The sequence below is a fragment of the Paramormyrops kingsleyae genome, chromosome 5 (assembly GCF_048594095.1).
Source record: "Paramormyrops kingsleyae isolate MSU_618 chromosome 5, PKINGS_0.4, whole genome shotgun sequence".
In the NCBI taxonomy this organism is placed as follows: Eukaryota; Metazoa; Chordata; class Actinopteri; order Osteoglossiformes; family Mormyridae; genus Paramormyrops; species Paramormyrops kingsleyae.
In genome coordinates, this window is record NC_132801.1 from 5,314,196 (window position 1) to 5,334,337 (window position 20,142).

Below are 20,142 nucleotides of genomic sequence, written 5' to 3' on the forward strand. Positions count from 1 at the left end.
GGATCAGGGTGGGAATGGGCCTCATTTGGTTATTCAAACCGCCAGCCCATCCCCCCCCCCCCAACCCCAACAGGCCGCTATGACCTCACCTCAGACACGCTCAGGCAGCATGACCAGCATGCAAAGCGCCATGCAAACCCCAGATTTGCATCAAGTCCATTTTGGCTGAAACTGTTCATGGGCGTGTACACAATCATACGTGTGCATGTGATGCATGTACCCAGGGCCTCTCCAGTGGTGCTGTGCCTTGTGTCTGTGTATGAGTCTGTGTGTGTGTCTGTGTTTGTTTGTCTGTCTGTCTGTGTTTGTGTGTCTGTGTATGAGTCTATGTGTGTGTGTGTCTGTCTGTCTGTGTGTGTCTGTGTTTGTTTGTCTGTCTGTCTGTGTTTGTGTGTCTGTGTATGAGTCTATGTGTGTGTGTGTCTGTCTGTCTGTGTGTTTTTGCCTGTCACTGACCCCGAAATCAAGCTCCTTTACTGATTCTTTGAGCTCTTGGCCTCTGTGTTAGTTTTAAGCCCTTTTTTACTGGGTTACCAGGTTACCATGTAAATCGGCGGCTGTCCGCTGTAATTCAGGCCTGTGTGGGTTATGTTTACAGGATTAACTGTTTGGGGCTTACAGGTGATGTCCTCCATCTCCACTACAGCCGATGGAGGTTGAGGCCTCGCTGTCGCCCCCTGCAGGCCGTAACCCCATCTCCCTGTGCCATCCTGTCCTGCCCTGTCTTCCCCAGGTTGGGAGAGCCAGCTGCTGGAGACGGGCTTCCTGGCTATCTTCCTGTGTCCTGTGTGGAGCCTGCAGCCAGTGCCCCCCCACTGCCCGCCCTCCCGCCTCTGCATCTGGACCTTCCGCTGGCTCATCGTGCGCATCATGCTGGGGGCTGTACGTGAGCCGCGCCGCACCTCCCGGCCTCCAGGGGGAGCAGAGTGCCCCGTGTCTGTGTGTGTTTGTGTCTGCACCTTCATGGCTCCTACGGCAGCAGGGCAGCCCAGACCCCCGTCTGCCGAAATTAAGGCTCGCCGCCATCGCGATCACCAGAGTGTGTTTGCAGTTAGGCTGGCGCGGACCCCGGGGCACTGGGTGTGTGTGGCGAGGACGGGAGCAGCCGGTGCCAGGGAACACTGTCAAATTAAGAGTCTGTCTAAAAAAGGGGGGGGGGGGGGGTTGCATCAGACAGTATCCCTGGACCTGAGGTAATTACAGCTTTTTTATTCTGTATAAAAAAGGTGCGAATGAATGGGCCTTAAATTGCAAGAGGATCCCTTTTTACTGCCATTGCGCTGCCATCGTATTAATCCTGCTCCGCATCACATCTCGCCGTGGCAGTGTGAAGTGCTTGTGGGCAGTCGGCCATTGGGGGAGGGGCCTTATTGGGGGAGGGGCCTTATTGCGGGAGGGGCCTTATTGCGCCCTTATGATCTGATGAAGCCTCGCATGGCCCTAACTTTAGTGAACTTTCCAACCCGCCTGTGTCGGCCCCCCCCCCAATGAGCCTCTTCCGTCAGGCACCAGTAGGTGTTGCCGTTATGGTTTCCCTTGCTCTGTGCCCCTGCCCCCCTGGTGACGGGTGACGTCACCTGGCCGGCGTCCTTGGCGAGCCCCCCCCCCGTCTTGCAGCTGCGTCTGTGGATGAGGATCTGTGCTGTAGGTTTTGTTTATTTGCTGCGAGCTGACCCCCCCCCCAGCTGGAGATCACATCCGTGTAGGGGGGGGGGGGTGGGCTAGTAGTGACGTAAGCTTCTCGAAGTGATCGAGACGCCAGGGGGTCATCTAGTGATGATGGTCCCCAGATAAATAAAATAGAAGAAAATAAAGTCAAATAAATCAGTGAAATCAGTGAAACTGCCCCCCCCGGTGACCCATAGTTCCCCCTGCCTCGTCACTCTTGGTCATTCATGGCTCAGAGGGTAGGCTCCTGCACCTGTTGTTAGGAGCCTCCAGGGGGCGCTGCATGTGTGGGTGGGGTGTGTTCAGGAAGGGCGCAGCACTGTGAAAGCCTGCGACCACACAACGAGAGCCGCTGGGCCGCCGGGCCGTTCCTGAAACACCACCCTGCTTTTTCGTGGGGGGGCCTCTAGCTTTATCCCACTTTCCTTTCCCAAAAGGAAAGCAGAGCCATGAATCCCCCCCCCCCAGCACCTATTCAGCGCTCTGGGACAGCTTCAGTTGGGGGGTCCCAAACAGATTTCAGACGGCCGGACATCAGGCCCGGCCTCTCGCTGCCGCCTCTGTTTCCGTTTATACCGTTAATAACCCCCCCCCCCCCACCCCGCTAGTGAGATGCACGGGGTGCTGAAAATGTGAGACCTCACACATTTCGTCTGACTCCCTCCCATCTTACGGCTGCTGCAGTTTAACCCTCTTAGTGGAGATTTGGGTAACTGTATCCGGCACGTTGGCGTGAATCACATTCCCTGATTCTGCCGGGGCGTGTCCCCGAGATGCGGCCGGGACGGGACTCCCTGTCCTCTCGGACGTGAGTCACGGTCCCGCAGATGCCATGTGACACCAGAGGCGGTTTCGTGCGGTCGAGGCTCACCTCGCTGTGCTGGTGTCACTGCTCGCTAGTTTGGGAAAATCCAATTAAGGGTGCGATTAAAACGGCTTTATTTTTCATAAATAATTAAAGCGGCGTCGGATTGAGTGAAGCTGCTCGCTGGCGTCACCTCCCAGCAGGTCCTGGTGCACGACACGGCCTTGAGGGGGAACCTGGAGCCTTGGGTGCCAGCGCCGAGTACCAGAAGAGTAATAATAATCATGAAGGAATGATCTTTATCTCTGGCTAACACGTGCAAGAATTAAGCCCAGCTTATGACTTGGTTATGACTGAATTAATTGGCTGCTGATGTCATAGAGGGTAGCCGTGACAACTCTCCATGGCGATGGTGCGGTCTGCGCTGGGCAGGGCCCCGAGTGTTGAGCATAGCCTGGCCATGCTAACGATTTCCTGAGGGCCTGACTAGGGGGCTCATGGCTGGTGGGCTAATGGTCCCGGAGCTGGGCTGCAAAAGGGCTTTATTGTCCAGCCATCGTGCCCCCCCCCCCCCCCAAACCGGTGTAAATCTTTCAAGAAGATCAGGGGCTTCCTCTGCGGTGGGGGGAGGGGGTTAGTAACTGCAGTGTGGTATGAAGATGGCGGTATTGCATGATAAGCGTGTAGTAAACACATAGTAAGTGTGTAGTAAGCACATTGTAAGCGTGTTATGTGGCCCGCCTGCTCTGCTGGTCCCCGCTGCTGGTTTGCCCAGAGTTGGCATCCCGACAGCCATGCATGTCCAGCATGGTGTTAATGTAACCCCCCACCCCACCCCAACTCGAGTATATGAACCCAAAACCTGCTTTGAATCAGGGTGACTTGTACTGGTATAAGGAAACTGGTCTAGTCAGTACATATGGGACAGTTTGTAAATGGAAACAGAGAGAGTGTGTCTGTGTGTGTATGTGTGTGTGTGTGTGTGTGTGTGTATTTGTCTGTCTGTCTGTGTGTATTTGTCTGTGTGTGTGTGTGTATGTGTATGTGTATATGCATAGCGGTTCCTCACTGACTTGCTCTAGGATCCCTGCCCTTTTACTCCGCTTACTCCCAAACAGAACACTTCCTGTGCAGGATGTGATTCAGGTCTCCCGGTGCTTCGTCAGGGTAAAGGTCAGGCAGCTCCCCCACAGTGCCCCCCCTTTGGCAGTCCCCGCGCTCCAGCCTGGTGGGGCTGAGGAGGAGGAAGGCGAGGCTGCCTGTCAACTGAGCAGCACGCTTTGGATGTAGCTGGAGGTCTGGCGCCGATGTGCCACCTACAGGGCGGATACAGAACAGCGATACGTCATCTGGGCCGCTTGGCTGCTCTTCACGCCTCAGGCCCCTCGTGTCGGGCCTTCTGGAGCGGCCTAGCGGTCCTCACCGGGTCCTGTCCCCGCTACCTTCTAGGGGGCCCTATCTTTTGCCCTCTTGGGGGTCGTCTTGTCAGCGAGCCACACTGTTCTGTTCCTAGGACTTACGTTGAACTTGGCTCAGCTTTCGAGACTTTCTGAAACTTCCAAAAGAAAATGAGAATCTGCTTTGAAATGCCTGTCGCCTCTGTATGGCGGCAGGTTATTACCCCTGACAAGCAGCACTCAGCTCTGTTGTGGTCAGAGGTGCATTTTTTTCTGCATTCTGGAAGCACTTTGCCGACGTGTCTGCATTCAGCAGGCTCCTGACCTTGAAGGCCGGCATGGTGTGGGTTCGAATCCCACAAAACTGTGACTGAAATTAAATAAAAACTAAAAGTCCCGGTGTTAGTGGTGGTGTGTTTGTTGCAGTCAGTAAGAATGATCAGTGGGGGTGAAGTGTGGGGGTGGGGGGCATCCTCACATTAGTGGGGAGTTACATTTTTGAAGGAGGAAAATCGGCATTCCAGGCCTTGTCATTCGATTATCCCTAACGTGCTAAATGCAGGAATGTCCTCCCATCTGCCGCCTTTGTTTTTCCCGTCAGCAGAATCCCCCCTCCCCCCCCCCCCCCCCCCATTTACGCGCATCTCTGTGCATAATTGCGCTAATTTGCTTCAATCGCATTTGCTGCGGAATGGTCTGAAGAAAGGGGCTCTATATGCACTGTTGCCGGGGGATGGAGGGGAAGGGGGGGGGCAGTCTGGTGCCCTGAACCCCAACCCCTGAACCTTGACCCCGTCCTCCCACTCCCACCCCCCCACACGCATTCCCCAGTCCCCCTCCCCGCTTCTGCGTGCTCCCCTGCAGCTCTGCCTTGTTTTCTGGAACTTTCTCTTTTCAAGACACAGCTTTCCCTTGACCCTCTACTTTACCAGGAAGTGACAGGACGGTGTGCTTGTCCCCAGTTTCTCCCTACCCCCCCCCACCCCGACTCTTGCCTGTTCGCCCCTTGGCTGGTCGATCAAAGGCCTTCAGCAGACAATAAATGGGGAATCATTAGATCACAGAATTTCACCAGAAGCGCTGAGTGTTTCCAAAAGGAGGAACAGTGACCCCTTACAGAACGACTGCATTTGATTTCCATTCTCCTCCGAGTCTCAGCGTGTGGTTGAATCCGTTTGTTGGCTGAGCTCTGTGAGTGCAGATTTCTGTGTGGATTTTTAGGGTCCTTCATCAGGATTCTGACTGCAGGGTTTGCTTTCACTGCCATTATTATCAACCTAGTTGCATCCGAACAGAAGATTGCCGGTTGAAATCCCAGAGTGATTTCAGCACTGGGCCCCTCAGCTAAGCCCTTAGCCCCTTAAAACCTGGGATCTCTGCATCTTGGCTTGAGTTCGCCACCCGTTTGAAACGTCAGTGCTGTTAATTTTGCATTTTTAATAAAGAGCCCAGGTACCATTTGCAAATTTTCACATTCACAGAGATCTTCCACCTCTATCCTTTGCAAATGTCAAGGGGAAACTATATTTTACAGATTCTTTTTCTAACTGCAAACACCTAGACTTAATCTATGGGGCATTATCTAGGATGCAAACGCATGACCTATCAGTAAAATGGCCAGTTGTGTAAGTCCTGGAGCACGCGGCATACCATTCCACAAAGACCATATTATTTGGAGAATGAGGTCGTCGTCTTAAATGAAATTTGGACACAGAGTTACTGAGAAACAGTGTGTATCCTTGGTCACCCGTAATTACAATTACTTCGTTAATTAGGCCTCTCTCGCTGTGCCTTGGCACCTGATAATTCTCCGCTAATGCGGTGAGCAGCCATTGGACGTGTGAACTTATTACGGTACTCTTAAAACAGTTCCAAGGAGGACATTTCATAAACAGTGCCATGCAGAGAAGTGTAAAGCGGCTTTCAGACCGAACCGGGCATTATTTTCTATGGATTCTGCAGCGTGAGAATGGCTTTGCACTGCAATTGCAGTGCCGTGCAGCACAGGAATGGTCTCACGCATCTCTCAGGGAGCTTATGTCCACCTCGTGGTCAAACTTGAACTTTGTTGAGCTTTGATCGCTGCATGCTGTGACGCATTGTTGCGGCGACCAATACAAGCAAGTCACCGAATCGGGCACAGACATCAGAATGGAGGAGAAAGTATCGTTCGTGTCCGAGTTCCCAGAGCTATATGACACTAGCTTGCCATCCTTTAACATGCGAAATATACACCGTCATGAATGACCGCGAGCCGGGACAACAACGAAATGACAGCACTGCGTTTTGAAAACCACGCCTACTTTTTGCACTGCGCCCTGCAGCGAGCGCAGTGCATTGAGCGCAACCTGCTGTTTTTTCCAGTCTGAAAACCCCTTAAGAGTCCCTGGACTGTGTGAAGAGGGAACCAGGGTGTGACCCCAGAATATACTGGCCCAAGGTTCCTGGTGTGGCGAAGTGCTGAACATGTCGTCTTGGTTTCTCACACAGAAGATGGCAATGGAATCCCAAAAGTTTGAGGAATACTTCAGTACTGCTTAGTATGGGTTAACAATTGAGAAACGCCCCAGCTGGTCATGGTTGGGTGGAGATTTCTGGGGGAGATGTTGCCCTGGGTGATGTTATGGTGCTTTTTCCCCAATTCCTGGCTCGGTCAGCCAGTCCCTGGAGCAGTTGGAGGTCAAGGGTCTTGCTCAAAGACCCAATGGTGAAATCATTCTGCCGAGTCTGGGATTTGAACCAGCAACCGTACTTGTGTTCCCGCGTACCCTTTTTACACCACCTTCCATTGTTGAAGATCAGTTCCAATACTCAAGAACAGAAGTACGGAGGAAAGTAAAAATCCCCAGATGTCGTTCTTGCCCCGCCCCAAATATCAAGGATCCATCGGTTCCTCGCCAAATGATCCCAATCCCATGATTCATTGCGCCCCAAGTTCGTACTTGGGAGGCAAGTTCGCTAAGACCACAAGTACGGTATTCATGTTCATCACGTTCCTGGTATTAAGAAACACTCCCTGTTTTTGTCTTGAGATGCTCAAACAGTTGTGTGGTTCTGCTGTCCCGGTTTCTGCGCAGGGGACCGTGGAATGTCACGTAGACCCAGTTAAGAGGATACATCCCCCTCTGTGTTCTAGACAATGCTGAAGTTTGGATGGGCTAACAGGCCCTTTCCCATAGATACACGTGACCCCCCCCCCCCCACCAGGTATTTGTCGTATGTGAGATATTTGTCTGCTCGGGTCAGGCTTGGAAACCTCGTCCCTCCTCTGTGCTCAGACTCTGACCCTCTGCATCCCCCGGCGAACGCCAGTGCCGGCTGCATGTTTGCTAAAGTCTTTACCAGCCGCTGGGAATGTAATACAGCTGTCAGTAGCGTCTCTGGAGATGCCTCTTGCTGTAAGAGTTAAGGTTGTTTTACTTGGCAGCCAATTAGGAGGAAGAGGGGAACTGAATGGTACTGGGACGGAATGGTACTGGGGTAAATCCAGGTCCAGCCCATCATTGGGGTACTTAACCTAATCAAGTTAATTATATCTGCTGCGTGCCTGTGACCAGGATGGTGTGGGTCCAATGCTAATGCTGATTGTGCCATTTGGAATCCTTTAGGGTCAATTAATGAGAGCAGAGATTGATCCTAGAAGAGGAATTCAATTTTCAGCATTATAAAAAGAACTCCTAGAGTAAGAGCCCCCCCTCCCCCAAAACAAAAAAGCAAATAAATAACAATACAGACAAACATACATGCATAAACAGACAAACAAGCAAATAAATAACAATACAGACAAACATACATGCATAAACAGACAAACAAGCAAATAAATAACAAACAGCAACACAGACAAACATTCATGCATAAACAGACAAACAAGCAAATAACAACACAGGCAAAAATTCATGCATAAACAAACAAGCAAATAACAAACAAACAGGCAAATAGATAAATAAGAATATGGACTGTCTGGCAGTGCAGACCATCCAGAGTGTGTCCTGCCTTGGACCCTGTGCTTGTGGGACCGTCATCCTGAGCTGGATTAGCGGTTATGAAGATGGCTGGGTGGTTTTCCTGGTTCATAAGGATTTGGTCTGAGCTGAAAGTCGAGCTCATAGTTGGGGAGGAGAATGTGTTTGATTGGTGATGTGGTTCGTGGGTTCTTCCAGTTTCATGTAGTTGTTTGTTTTATTCCACAGGGACTCATCAAGGTGAGGGGAGATCGGTGCTGGATGGACCTGACCTGCATGGATTATCACTATGAGGTGAGAGGGCCTGGGTCTGGCCTTGAGGTGGGTTTGCTTCACAGCTGAGAGCCTTAGTTTGGGTCAAAGCCCGACTGAACCACTGAACACATCAAAGGAACAAGTGGTGCATGATTAAAGTGAGATTCTGTGAGAGTCTGACCTTGGTTGATCCACTGCAAAGATATGAAAGATTTGTCCAGTATTTTAATTGTGGATAGAGGTCTCTTGTTGGTCAGTCCGTCCTGATCATATGCAAAGCCTTTCATTGATTGGTCTGCTTGGTTTAGATCTGAGATCTGTCTCAGTGAGATTCGTGGTACGTCATTGGTGGACCATTACTCATTGAGAAAGTAGGTCTGTCTGTAATGAGTGGTATCTCTCTCTCATCTTCAATGGTGAGATCTCCCAGTGTCTCCTGCCCCCTTATACAACTTATGTGAGTGTCTTTGGTTTTGTCTTAGGTTGTTTTTTGTCTGTGGAGCAGCTTTTGCCGTCTTGACATAGTGGTTCACACCTCTTTGGTTTAGAAGCTGTAGTCTTCTAGGCTGATAGACCTCCTTAACTGCTTCGCCACCTGCTGGCGCGTGAGCTCTAAGCGCTGGGCATTGGCCCTTCCGTTCGGAGTCCCCGGCAGAGTGTCCTCCAGCAGTGTGTCACTCACGCTGAATGCGAGGAGAACACGCTCTTATAAGCAGAATCGCTCCAGTCTTCAGCTTCTTCAATGACCCGGGGGTGGGGGCATTTCTGATAATCCTAATGAGAAACGCACTGGAAGGAAGGCGTGCTGTAGTAGACTCATTCACCCCCCACCTCAGTTCTTCAATGAATAACATTGCTGGTGACCTATAGGCTGCATTTCTATGGTCCAACTCAATGGGGCTGAATAAGGAAGCTTCTATCTGCTGGCCCGTGAGTCGCCCGGAGCCATTCGTCAGGGATTCAGCCAATTAGCAGAATGCATAGTGCTGCTCATTGGCCGTTATTGAGTTTATCACGGTCGATTCACCACAAAACTGACCAGTGACTAATGGAGGAGTGTGGAGTGGCTTGGGGAGGGGAGAGCATGTGTGTGTGATTGGCTTCTTGTAACCTTTTTGCCCACGTTAGTGTATTTTTAAATATGTGCACAGTTACAGCATTTTGCACAGAACATCAGCTGGTTGGAAGCCTGAAGGTTCATTGATGCAGATCAGGAGATGGGGGGGGGGGGTATTCAAAATATGACAGGCTTTACGGGCCAAACATTAAAAGTCAACCGAAACAAACTGACCAGCAACTGAATTTTCCAACGAGGCAGCGGTGGACCGAAGTCGATCGCTCGATAAACAAATGGATTCACAAAGGAGCAAGCTGAGGTCCATCTAGATAGTGCCTTTCCCAGAGTGCTGTGCAGGTGATCTTCCAAGGAGAGGAACAGGAACAGAACAGTATTCCTTGTGAAAACTGTGTATATCTACTAATGCACCATGGAGAGGGTAACTGTGCTGCCGGGCTGGGTAACACGCACCGGAACACACACATACATACACATACAGTCCATGTATTCATACCTTTATGGGGACTCTTCATTAATTTCAGTGGGAGAATCCCTAATCCCAACAATGGCGACCCTAACCCTACGCCTTGGAGGGCAGTGGTGGCCTAATGGTTAGCGAAGTAATTTAAAGGTTGTTGGTTCAAATCCCCAACAGCCAAAGTACCACTAAGAGACCATGAGCAAAGTACCACCCCCACTCATTGCCCCCCAGGTGCTAAATACTAACTGCCCCTTGCTGTGTCACAAGTGGGTTAAATGCAGAGGACGCGTTTCATTGTTGTTTCACTTCACTACCCTGCTCTAACCTTAACCATAAATAAAATACAAGACTTTTGGCATATTTAGTTTTCTGGTTGCAGTCATAGATTTTTACAAAATTAAGGTTATCTTTGTGGGGACCCAAAAAAGTGTCCCCACAAGGTAAAGTTTTTTTTATGCCATTGTGGGGAAATCTGGTCCCCACAATGTAATAATTTCAGAATCACGCACACACACACCTGTCCAAGAACAAACTGGTGCATCATGGGAAGTCAGTGACTAAACTACATTGCTTAGACAGGATTTTGGGTGGAAAAGTCTGCTCCTGTTTCATAAAACCAAAAAAAATGGCTTTAAATTTCATACCATATTAATATGTAAAAGTTTGACTGAAGTCTTTTTTGGCCATATCCTGACTGGATTGGCTGGCTTGGCTTCTAATTGCTCAGCTGCATGGGAGTTGGAGTACAGAGCGTGGGGGCCTCACCCCTGATCCTCCACCAGAGGGCCTCGCTGAGCTGCCCAGTCTGCTTCCCTGGGACGGGTACCTGCAGCTGCTTATAAAGCTCCCGGCCGTCACGGTGTTCCTCCACCCATCCAGTCGTGGTGGCGAGGGGAATCTGGACCAGGGTCCTGCATTTTAATGGGTTTTTAAGTTTGTGGGCCTGAAGCTGAGATCGAGCCCAGTTTTGAACAAGGACCCCAGCTAACAGAAGTAATAAAACCGTAACTTTTTAAGAGGATTCATTACACGTGACGATCCGTCCAACTGCTGAGCGTAAAAACGGGGCCGGTAAATGGCTGCCATCACTCATAAAAGCCCTAATTTCCCTCCCAAATCAGCTCCTCTGCTGAAGAGATTGTTTTCATATATATTTTTGTAATATTAAAAATCCTGTACCCAATTTCAGTTGATCTCACTATTCCCAGGAAACACTTAAACTTTGTGTTTATCATATTTTAATAGGATTTAAAATTCCATGTTGCCGTTAAATCCCAGCCGTTCTGGGCCTTTAACTTTAAGGCGAGGGGGGGCTTCCATGCTGGGATTTTTCCTCCTGTTATTTGGTTTCCTTGTTTTTTTTCTTCCCACAATCGGACCTTGTGCTTTTGCATGCTGGGTGCAGGGGCTTGCCGGCTGATTCAGTGCCTTGTGTCATCTTTCTGCACACTTCCTCTCATAAAACGCACGCCAGGCGTGTTTCTTAGCCGTGCTGATGATGAGGAAGCTCCTTCACTGGGTTTGCGTTCCACTCCGCTGCGTGATGGTCCCCGTCCCCATCATCCCGGCCACCGGCCTTAGCCTCTCATTGGCAGCGTGAGGGACAGGCCCCACCCCCACACAGATGCTGATCGAGGTCGTGGGGAGGGGCCTGAAGGTCACCTGACCACGCTGCGGTCATCCCGGTCCGGCCACGATGGGGGGTGGGCGTCTCGGAGCCTCCTTACGCCTCCCTGCAATTCTCCTGTGGCTCCTTCCCGAGCTGCCCGGCCCCTTTGCTCACGTACCACCTTCCAACCCCATCGCTGGACCCCGGGCCATAGTGACTCCGCCCCTTCTCGCACCCGCATCACACCAGGAGATAATGAGGCCCGGTTTGGTCACCCCTGTCAGTCTGAGCGGCTCTCGGCGAGGCGGTGATGTCACGTCGTGAGGTCGTCCACTTCCTGTGGTGATGTCATGCCGCGAGGGGTAGCGATGTCGCGGGTGGTGAGGTTACATAGCACACTTCTCGCATGAACACACTCCTTGCACCCGGGAAGGGGGGGGGTGGCTGACGTGGGCTGAGGCAGCTGCAGGAAGTCGGGCCGTGAGGGAAGGTGCTGGAACACGAGGAGAGGCCTGGGAGGGGGGAGGGGTGGGGGGTCGCTCCTGTCAGCACTGCCTGTCTCCCCGCTTCTCTCATCTGGTCCCCTTAATTCCTCTGCAGCAGCAGCATTTCTGCCTGCCTGTCAGAATGTGGCCGTATCTGAGACAGCCGGGGCTGTAACCGGGCTTGGGATGGAGCTTGGCTGGGGCTTTGGCCAGTGCTGGTGGTGGGAGGAGGTGGTGACAGTGTGAGATCACCCACCTTAAAAGAGGCAGCGAGATTTTAGTCCAATGAATCCAGGTCTTTTTGTCCTGGTAAATAACAGGTTTGGGGGTATAAATCTTTGTAATTATGTTTCGTGTGGAAATTGAAAGCTTTAAAACCAACAGCCAGAAAGCTATGTGAGAGGGTTTAGTGTGTATGTGCGTGTGTGTGTCTGTGTGTGTGTGTCTGTGTCTGTGTGTGTGTGTCTGTGTGTGTGTGTGTGTTTCTGTGTGTGTGTGTGTCTGTGTGTGTGTGTGTCTGTGTGTGTGTGTCTGTCTGTGTGTGTGTGTCTGTGTGTGTGTGTGTCTGTCTGTGTCTGTCTGTGTGTGTCTGTGTGTGTCTGTGTGTGTCTGTGTGTGTGTGTGTCTGTCTGTGTCTGTCTGTGTGTGTCTGTGTGTGTGTGTGTCTGTGTGTGTGTGTGTGTGTGTTTCTGTGTGTGTGTGTGTCTGTCTGTGTGTGTGTGTGTGTCTGTGTGTGTGTGTGTTTCTGTGTGTGTGTGTGTCTGTGTGTGTGTGTCTGTGTGTGTGTGTGTGTGTCTGTGTGTGTGTGTGTCTGTCTGTGTCTGTGTGTGTGTGTTTCTGTGTCTGTGTGTGTGTGTGTGTTTCTGTGTGTGTGTGTCTGTGTGTGTGTGTCTGTCTGTGTGTGTGTGTGTGTGTGTGTGTGTCTGTGTGTGTGTGTGTGTGTTTCTGTGTGTGTGTGTGTCTGTGTGTGTGTGTCTGTCTGTGTGTGTGTGTGTGTGTGTGTGTGTGTCTGTGTGTGTGTGTGTGTCTGTGTGTGTGTGTGTGTTTCTGTGTGTGTGTGTGTCTGTGTGTGTGTGTCTGTCTGTGTGTGTGTGTCTGTGTGTGTGTGTGTCTGTGTGTGTGTGTGTGTCCCTCCCCATCTCCCTTGGTCTGCTTGGCCCCGCTGCCCAGCCTGTGTGCTGAGTAGTGGGTGTGTGTGTGCGTTTGGGGGGAGCTGCACATTTGCCCCCCCCCCCTCCCGTTCTAGTAGTGCCTCCAGGTGCCGCAGCTAGGGGGCGCGATGACCACAGATCCTGCTTATTACAGGATCAAACTGGTTTTGCCAATGGTGGCCCTGGGTGTGGAGGGGGAGGGGCCCAGATGGACCACCGTCTCTTATCCATGTCGCTCTCTGACGCGGCCCTGACCCCCCCCCCTCCGCTGCCATCTGCACGCGATCCCACAACACCTCGCAACACTGCCCCCATTCAGCTGCTGGAATGAAGTAGGGGGGCGGGTTCAGCATGATTGAGAGGCTCTAGCTGTTTTTTTCTGGGGGGGTGGGGGGCACACAGAGCCCTCGTTCTCCACCATGTAATGCTCTGACTATGCAATACTTCATTTTTGGATTAACTACTGGTTGGTCCAAGAATTCAGAAATGCCTAAATTTCCATCAGTGTTAGTAGGCGTGGAACCGTAAGGAAGGGAGAGATGTGCAAGGAAGGGAGAGATGTGTAAGGAAGGAGAGATGTGTAACAGTTCGATGAACACGCGCAGGGACAGACTTGTCACTCTGATCGGGTTACGGGTGACAGCCCGCTCCTTATCAGGCCTAGTCCCTGGGCCTTGACGCCCTCCTGCTTTCCTCTCCTGACTCCTCCACCTGTTGGGTGGGGTGGGATGTGGGGGGGGGGGTGAGGGCACTAATCCACCGTAGCCTGTTCTACACGCAGAATGCAGCTGGGGAGCAGGTGAGGGGATTACACACCTCAATGACGCCCATGCAGACTGTGGGAAGGAGACGTGCGCTTCGGCCTCTTGGGGCCTGTTCACGCCGCCACCGTATCACGGAGTCTCACCTGAGCTTTTATTCGAATACGTGTACCGATGTTTCTTTTTTCCTAAGGGGGTTAGGTCAGGCTAAATACTCCTCTGTATACCTCCCTTGCCAGATATGACATAAGTGGGCACTGCCCCCCCCAATGCATTCTGTTCTGAGATCAGATTAAAAGCTTCATGCTCCTCCACTTGCTCTCCCCAGCTCACCACCATCAGTAGATGAGGCAGTAATTAAGGTGAGCATCCCTGACACATAGCAGCAGGCCTCTGTTGACCTCACTGGGACGGCCTGACCCTCCCCTGTGTGGTGACCCCGCCCCGCTCTTCTCGGGGGCGGGCCTTCCTGCCTCCGCTCTGCTCAGTGGACGGATGCGGTCGGCAGGTCCCCGGAGCCAATCTCCAAGCAGCTTTATTAATTCCAGGCCTGTCTCTGCTCTTGTGGGACGTAAGAAAACATCGTGAATGCTGGCAAGAGATGCTACTCTGTCCCAGCCAAGGGCTCCAGGGGGGGATGTGGGAGAGGCTGTGTGTGTGTGTGTGTGTGTGTGTGTGTGTGTGTGTGTGTGTGTGTGTGTGTGTGTGCGTCACAGTCCATGCTCCACTTCTCTGTTTATTGTGGGGATCAAACCCATCCTTATGCTCTGGTCCAGTGGTTCATTACAAGAAGCTCTCATCCTTTGGGTGACCTCGATTCACTTGATTAATTACCTACACCATCAGTCCAAAGCGAAATGTAAACATTCAGTTTCCCAGGCCGTGAGCCAATGACCACGTGGTCAGACACCATTGGTTAATTGATGGACTGATCGGCTGCTGTGCTGCGGGTGCCATGGCGGGTGGGCTGGCAAGCTGCCTCTCCTAGATGCGGGTGGGGGGCGGTGCGGCACATTGGGGGGTGTTAACGAGCCCTGTGGTGCTTCAAAGCGTGTTGAATCTGAAGGGTGCCATTTCTGAAGGGTGTCCAGCCCAGTACTACCAAGGTGTAGTACAACCTGAATGACGCCCCTGCTGTCCCCCCCCCCTCCCCCCGCAGACCCAGCCTGTGCCGAACCCCATGTCCTACTACATGCACCGCTCCCCCTGGTGGTTCCACCGCTTCGAGACGCTGGTCAACCACTTCATCGAGCTCATCGCGCCCTTCTTCACCTTCCTGGGCCGCCGCCTGTGCATGGTGAATGGTGGCCTGCAGCTGTTCTTCCAGGTGGGGGCGCCGTGGTCTGGCCTGGGGCAGATTCCAGGGCTGTGACCCCCCCTCTCAGTGAGAGTGGCTGTTGGTGGGAATTTAGAGCAGTTGTTACTGATGACGTCGCTCTCTTGGTGGGGTGGGCGGGGGGGTTTAAGTTTTGAATTAAGTGGTTCTTGACCCTGTTTCCGCTGTGTACTCTGCTTGCTGATGAAGAGTGATCACATGACCACACCTCGAACCCAGTGATAAGGGCTCTGCACTGCAGTTTGGTGAGACAAACGCTCCAGTCGGTCTCCGTTTAAGAGAGCAGCCTTAGGTGCTGAGGAGCTGGTAAATGCTTAAACGCTTCACGTTCTGCCCCGTTTCCACACCCTCTGTTCAGTTCAGCTGAGTTCAGCTTCTCTCTCTCAGGTGTCTCGTAGTCACTGCAGACGGATCAGCACCGCCTAGGCGAGTCCATTCAGTGTCAGACAATGCAGTGCTGGCTCTGTCCCACACTGCCACCCAGTGGCGGAGATGGGCAATACTCGCTCTGACTTTGGCATATTTGCTGGGGTCTGACTGAGATTTGTCAATTTGCACTAAAGTCCAAAGTGAGATTCCCTCCCAGCCCTCGTTGGCACTGGCCACACTGGTCTAGGGGGCTGTTTTGTGGCATAAAATGAGGTGAAGGGAACTGAAGAGCCTCACTTCCTGTCGGCTTCTGGGTCTCGCAGGCGACGCTCATCGTCAGCGGCAACCTGAGCTTCCTGAACTGGCTGACCATGGTGCCCAGTCTGGCGTGCTTTGACGACGCCGCCCTGGCCTTCCTGTTCAGCTCCACCCCAGGCGGCGCCAAGCGGGCCGTGTGCAACATCCAGAGGCAGGAGGCTGCAGGGAGGGCGACACTGCCCACAAAAGGTGTGGGCTGCGGACAGAGACGTACACACACACACACACACAGACAGACACACACACACACAGACAGACACACACACAGACAGACACACACACACGCACACAGACACGCACACAGACACAGACAGACAGACAGACACAGACAGACGCACAGACAGACACACACACACAGACAGACAGACGCACAGACAGACAGACGCACAGACAGACAGACGCACAGACAGACAGACGCACAGACAGACAGACAGACACACACACACACAGACAGACAGACACACACACACACAGACAGACAGACACACAGACAGACACACACACACACAGACAGACACACACACACACACAGACACACACACACACACAGACAGACAGACAGCGAGTGGGGCGGGGGAACTGTAGTGTCCATCCAGTCTGAGTGAGGCTAAGCAGGATTGGGGCAACACCTCCCCTTCCCACCAGGCATGCTGGTCCGTCGTGTCTTGAACATCTCCCTGGCTGTTCTGATTGGCTACCTGAGCATCCCCGTGGTGCTCAACCTGCTCAGCTCCCGGCAGGTGATGAATACGTCCTTTGACCCTCTCCGCATCGTCAACACCTATGGGGCCTTCGGCAGGTAGGCCACACCCCCCGCGGCCCCGCCCCCTGCCAGTGTACCCAGTCTGTTTGTATGGTTGCGAGGTAAATTCCATCCTGAAAGAGATCCGGTCCTTAATGCCAGTCGAATTCCTACAATCCCCAGCATCACCAAGGAGCGGACGGAGGTGGTGTTCCAGGGCACGACCAGCGCTGATCCACAGGACCCAGCGGCATTGTGGGAAGAGTACGAGTTCAAGTGCAAGCCGGGAGATGTGAAGAGGAGGCCCTGCCTGATCTCGCCCTACCACTACCGCCTCGACTGGCTCATGTGGTTCGCCGCCTTCCAGGTCAGCCGCCCCGACCGGCCTCTAAGTAGCTGGTACAGCGCCAGCCTTCCCTGTCGGTACCGTGACGCCGTGTGCCAGGAAGCTTAGCGTGTTACATGCTAGTGCAGGCCAGCTCATGCTGGTTAGTTTACAGCGTTTCCTGCCGATGCAATAGGACCTGCTTAAGACCTAGTATTTATCGTCCCCAGTAGAACAGTCAGGTGTATAAACACTGTATTTTAAGAGTGACTCTCTTTGGATGAAAGTTCTAGCTTGTTAACCACGGCGCTTCCTGTGCAGACCTACGAGCAGAGCGAGTGGGTGATCCATATAGCCGGCCGGCTCCTGGCCAACGACTCCAGCGTCCTCTCCCTGCTGGAACACAACCCCTTCCAGGGCAGGACCAACCCCAGGTGAGTCTGCCGGGACCTGGCTGCCCGTCGAGTGCCGCTCTCCCGGAAGGGCGGCCAGTTAGATACACGTTCCTGCAGTAGCTCTGAATGGAAAGGCACTTTGTTAATAATTAATCCGCGTAATTATTTATATGTCACGATGGAGTTTGGGTGTCGTGCGCCCTCATGTGGCAGCCAGAGGTACTTTGCGTGGGGTGGGGCAAACAGGAAATGAAGTGTGGCACTTTTATTTAAGAAGCGGGGCTCTCACGTTATGATGACACGGCAGTGCTGTGCGGATAGTTACTGGTTACCTAAACTGTATGTAAAACCGTTTTTTAAACTGGGCCCTGTTAGCAAAACTGGGTCCACACATGACATGCTTCAGTTGCTCCTGTCCTCAGCTCCGTCAGTCATTATTCAGATTCAAATGCGGATTTGAAGGCACACGTGGCTTCATCTAACATATTAAAGGTATTTTCAGGTTTTCAGCTGGTTTTCCTGCTCCGTTTGGCTAACAACGGCGTGTAAAGCACGTAAGAGTTTATCTAAAGTCACAACTTTTCAGTGGTGTAACTTTGTTGTTTGGCCTGTTGGATATGAATGGAGGTGTTTACATACAGACACACACACACACTCACACACACTCACAAGTGACTCGTTTTCCAAATCCTGTGGGCTTCCTTCACTTTCCCTCCAAAATGTCCAGCTGTTGCCGCAGGAGACAACTGCGCGCTCAGCGTAACCGATGCCAGCTGCTGCGTGGATGTGAGGGCCTCAGGGTGAATGGCTGGCGAAGGCAAGGCCCCCCGAGGCCCTAATCCCATCCCCGCGGCGGGGGGCGGCACAGCTGTCACCCCACATCCCGCCCCGACCCCCACCTTTGCAGGACATGATGACATGACGATGACACACTTGATTTTTGACTTAAGATTTTTCTTTATTGTTTTTGACAGGTAACCTTAGTATAGAGAATCAAGGGCTGGACTTTCAGGCAGTTTGAGGTTTTAGTTGTGACTGTGTGTCGCCCCTAAATGTCAGCTTATTTAGCCTCGCTAACAGAGCCTGGCGTTTTGTTGGACTGTAGTGCCCTCTTGTGGCGGCTTTTCATATCACAAGTATGTGATCCCACAATGAGGCAATCCTTCGCAACCTAGTGGGTTAACAGTGCGGGATTTTTCCTGCCCCGCAGACGCTGCCCGTGTTGCCCGTCATTCCCTGCTCCCCCTGTCCCCAATGTCCAGGTGGGTTCGCGGAGAGCACTTCCGCTACAAGTTCAGCACGCCCGGCACTCCCAGTGCGGCCCAGGGCAAGTGGTGGATCCGGAAGCGACTGGGGCCGTACTTCCCCCCGGTGGACCTGGCAGGCCTCAGGAAGTATTTCTCATCCCGCGGCTGGCCCCACCCAGACATCAATTAAACTTCCAGAACGGCATGGACATGAAGTGTCCTCCAAGCTGTACCACAAGTGGAATGACTCACAGTATGAAGACTGGGTGGGCCGAGCCCATCCACATACTATAGAGGTCAGCTGGACCTCCGTCAGTTAAAGTGGACCATCTTATAAGTTCTGCGAGACGCTGGACAGAAACACTGTGGTCTTCAGTTGCCCTGGCCCTCATCCTGCAACCACACCAGTCCTCCTTTCTGTTTCTTCTGGATAATGTTTGTGAAAAAATATCCAAAATATAATAAAAGCACATTGATGGCCGAGCTCTGTGTGCCCAGTTCTGTGCCCCAGCAGCCGGGCTGTGACTGTTCTGAGGTTTATGCCCTTAACAGAGAGGTGGGTGACGTTACTTCCCAAGATGAAGCCTTCGGCAGAAGCATCCCAGCTTATTATCTTCACAAATAAACACGTAGCTGTTCCTGTTAAGTGTGAAAGTGCTCAAATTACTACTGTTTCACATCTGTAGCTCAGTTTCATTCGCAGGTAACTTGTGCATTTTCTCTGTTCTTTCCCCCCCCTCCCTCATGCTTTTGCCCAAAAAGGGCTCTGTGTTTTACAGCTTCTGTAGTAATTAAAGCACATGAATGCACGGCCTTCATTTTACGAGTTACAAGGCCCTGTTTTCACCGTGTTGATAGGGGAAGATGGGAAATGAATGGAACGCAGGACGACGGAGAAACTCAAACACTGATTGAATCAATTCCTCTAAAGCTGCAAATCAAAACTGAGGTTCCACCCTGAAGCGTCAGGTGTGCTTCCTTTGGGGGATGATCCCTTTTGTGTTCCGACGCCCTTCGAATTGAGCGAGATTCATCTGGTAGCGAACAGGATGCGCATATTTTGGTTGGAATTATGGTTTTCGCTGGTTGTTTTGGAGTGTCCTAACAAAGTGGTGTGACCTCTGTTTCACAGTCCAGTGAACCGTAAGTCTTGTTGGAGTCTTTAGGTTTGAAATGCTCTGTCTGTCCAGCGTGATCAAGGTGATTGATAGTTACATCATGGGTTGATGACCCGAACAAGAGATCTATTAGAATAATAAATCTATTAGAGCCTCACTATAAAAGTGCAGCATGTTTGGATTGGTTCTAAGGAGGGAGAGGTCGGGGGCATAAGGATGCTGCCCCATTCATTACCCACAATGCAGCTCTCTGTCTATGTTACTAATTCCTGAGGTCCCCAGTACTTCTAAACCAGGGGTGGCCAATCAAAGGGCCGCTGTGTGTGTGTGTGGGTTTTCGCTGCAACTCCCTAATTAGATTACTAATTAGAGGACTGATTGGCTGAGAAGTCCTCACACCTGGGTTTGAACAGCTGATCTGCAGGTTTTCCCAAAAACCTGCATACACACCGGCCCTTTGTGGATAAGATTGGCCACCCCTGTTCTAAAGGCAGATAGCATCTCTTGATACTTAACGTTCAGTTCAGCAGCCTTTTGTGCATTTTTGCAGAGGGATCAAAACCAAAATCTGCAGAAAATCCCTATTCAGTCTTATGTTACATACTTCTAGATGATAAACTGTATTGGTCATATTTTTTCAGGTTATCACTCAGTAAAATGT

At 51.9% G+C, this 20,142-nt stretch overlaps 1 protein-coding gene across 2 annotated transcripts in view; it reads left to right on the top strand.

The window, feature by feature from the left end:
- lmf1 (lipase maturation factor 1) overlaps window positions 1-18,846 on the top strand; it is a 29,351-nt gene extending 10,505 nt beyond the window's left edge. The window contains exons 4-11 of one of the 2 annotated variants that reach the window (XM_072711954.1): window positions 734-882; window positions 8,061-8,126; window positions 14,791-14,958; window positions 15,660-15,843; window positions 16,300-16,453; window positions 16,580-16,680; window positions 17,040-17,155; window positions 18,379-18,846. In XM_072711954.1, coding sequence (XP_072568055.1) covers window positions 734-882; window positions 8,061-8,126; window positions 14,791-14,958; window positions 15,660-15,843; window positions 16,300-16,453; window positions 16,580-16,680; window positions 17,040-17,155; window positions 18,379-18,657 — 1,217 coding nt within the window. In that variant the 3' untranslated portion in view covers window positions 18,658-18,846. Of the gene's footprint in view, window positions 1-733; window positions 883-8,060; window positions 8,127-14,790; window positions 14,959-15,659; window positions 15,844-16,299; window positions 16,454-16,579; window positions 16,764-17,039; window positions 17,156-18,378 lie in introns of both variants that reach the window. The other variant, XM_023844451.2, reaches the window with a different exon arrangement.
- Window positions 18,847-20,142: the final 1,296 nt, after the last annotated feature.